General features: G+C 58.8%; 1 protein-coding gene across 1 annotated transcript; it reads left to right on the top strand.

Annotated features, from left to right (window-relative positions):
* Position 1: 1 nt before the first annotated feature.
* Positions 2-1181, top strand: VDBG_08667 (2-succinylbenzoate-CoA ligase; the record flags this gene model as incomplete). The annotated part of the gene is made up of 3 exons (XM_003000825.1): positions 2-39; positions 156-402; positions 477-1181. The coding sequence occupies 3 exons, from the start codon at positions 2-4 to the stop codon at positions 1179-1181; spliced, it is 990 nt and encodes a 329-aa protein (XP_003000871.1).
* Positions 1182-1270: the final 89 nt, after the last annotated feature.

Raw genomic sequence — 1270 nt, 5'->3', positions numbered from 1 at the left:
CATGGGCAACATCATCGAGTCCGGGCCTCAAATTCCCATGTGAGGCCGATGCAAGTACCTCTGGACCCTGCCAATGTAAGCATCCTTTTTCTGGGACGTGAAAGGGGGGGGTTGGAAAAAAAAAAATCATTCTTCCTTCTTTCTAACCTAACCAGGTTTCACGCCATGGGCTGGACGTTCCCGTGGTCTATCACAGCGGTCCGCGGCACGCATGTCTGCTTGCGCAAGATTGACTATCCCCTGATCTGGAAACTTCTCAAGGAAGAGGGCATCACTCACTTCAATGCCGCGCCCACCGTCAACACACTGCTCTGCTCCGCCAAGGAGGCCGAGAAGCTGCCCCAGGAAGTCCGGGTCACGGTTGCCGCCAGCCCCCCAAGCGGCCACCTTTTCGAGCAGATGGTGAGTGGCCGTCTGGCCGGCTCTTGCCGACCACCCATGTGCCCTTTGTTGCGAACATGGCTGACATGCGGCAGACAAACCTCAATCTGCACCCCGTTCACGTGTACGGTCTGACCGAGACGTATGGGCCGATTACCAAGGGCTACCAGATGCCATCGTGGGATGCGCTCTCGCCGTCGGAACGGTATGCCAAAATGGCGCGCCAGGGCCACGGCTTCGTCACGAGCCTGCCGATCCGCATCATCAAGACGGACCTGCCAGAGGGAGAGCTGGTCGATGTGGCCAGGGACGGCAAGGAAATCGGGGAGATTGTCTTTTTTGGAAACATCTGCGCAAAGGAATACTACAAGGATGCCGAGGCCACGCGGAAGCTTTTCGCTGGTGGCGCGCTTCACTCTGGCGATCTCGCCGTGTGGCACCCCGACGGAAGCGCCCAGATCCTGGACCGGGCCAAGGACATCATCATCTCGGGTGGCGAGAACATCTCTTCTGTGGCGCTCGAGAGCATGCTCATGCAACACCCAGATCTCCTGGAGGCTGCCGTCGTGGCCGTGCCTGATTCGCACTGGGGCGAGCGTCCCAAGGCATACGTGACAGTCAAGGAAGGTCGCCAAGTGGCGGGCGAGGACGTCATATCGTGGGCGAAACACCAGAGCAACATCAGCAAGTTCATGGTGCCTCGCGAGGTGGAGATCGTCGAGGAGCTGCCCAAGACGAGCACCGGCAAGCTGAAGAAGAACGTGCTGAGGGAATGGGCCCGGGGAAGCCGCCAGGCATGATTTCTGCCGACAGTGGCACCAGGCTGCACATTGTACATGGGATAATCGAAACACGATCTAGAAAGACTCGGGGCTCCCTGTTCGCCTTT

This window comes from Verticillium alfalfae, genomic scaffold, assembly GCF_000150825.1.
Source record: "Verticillium alfalfae VaMs.102 supercont1.13 genomic scaffold, whole genome shotgun sequence".
Taxonomy (NCBI): domain Eukaryota; kingdom Fungi; phylum Ascomycota; class Sordariomycetes; order Glomerellales; family Plectosphaerellaceae; genus Verticillium; species Verticillium alfalfae.
Note: the sequence above shows the minus strand (reverse complement) of the source record. Positions and strands in the feature narration are given on the sequence as shown.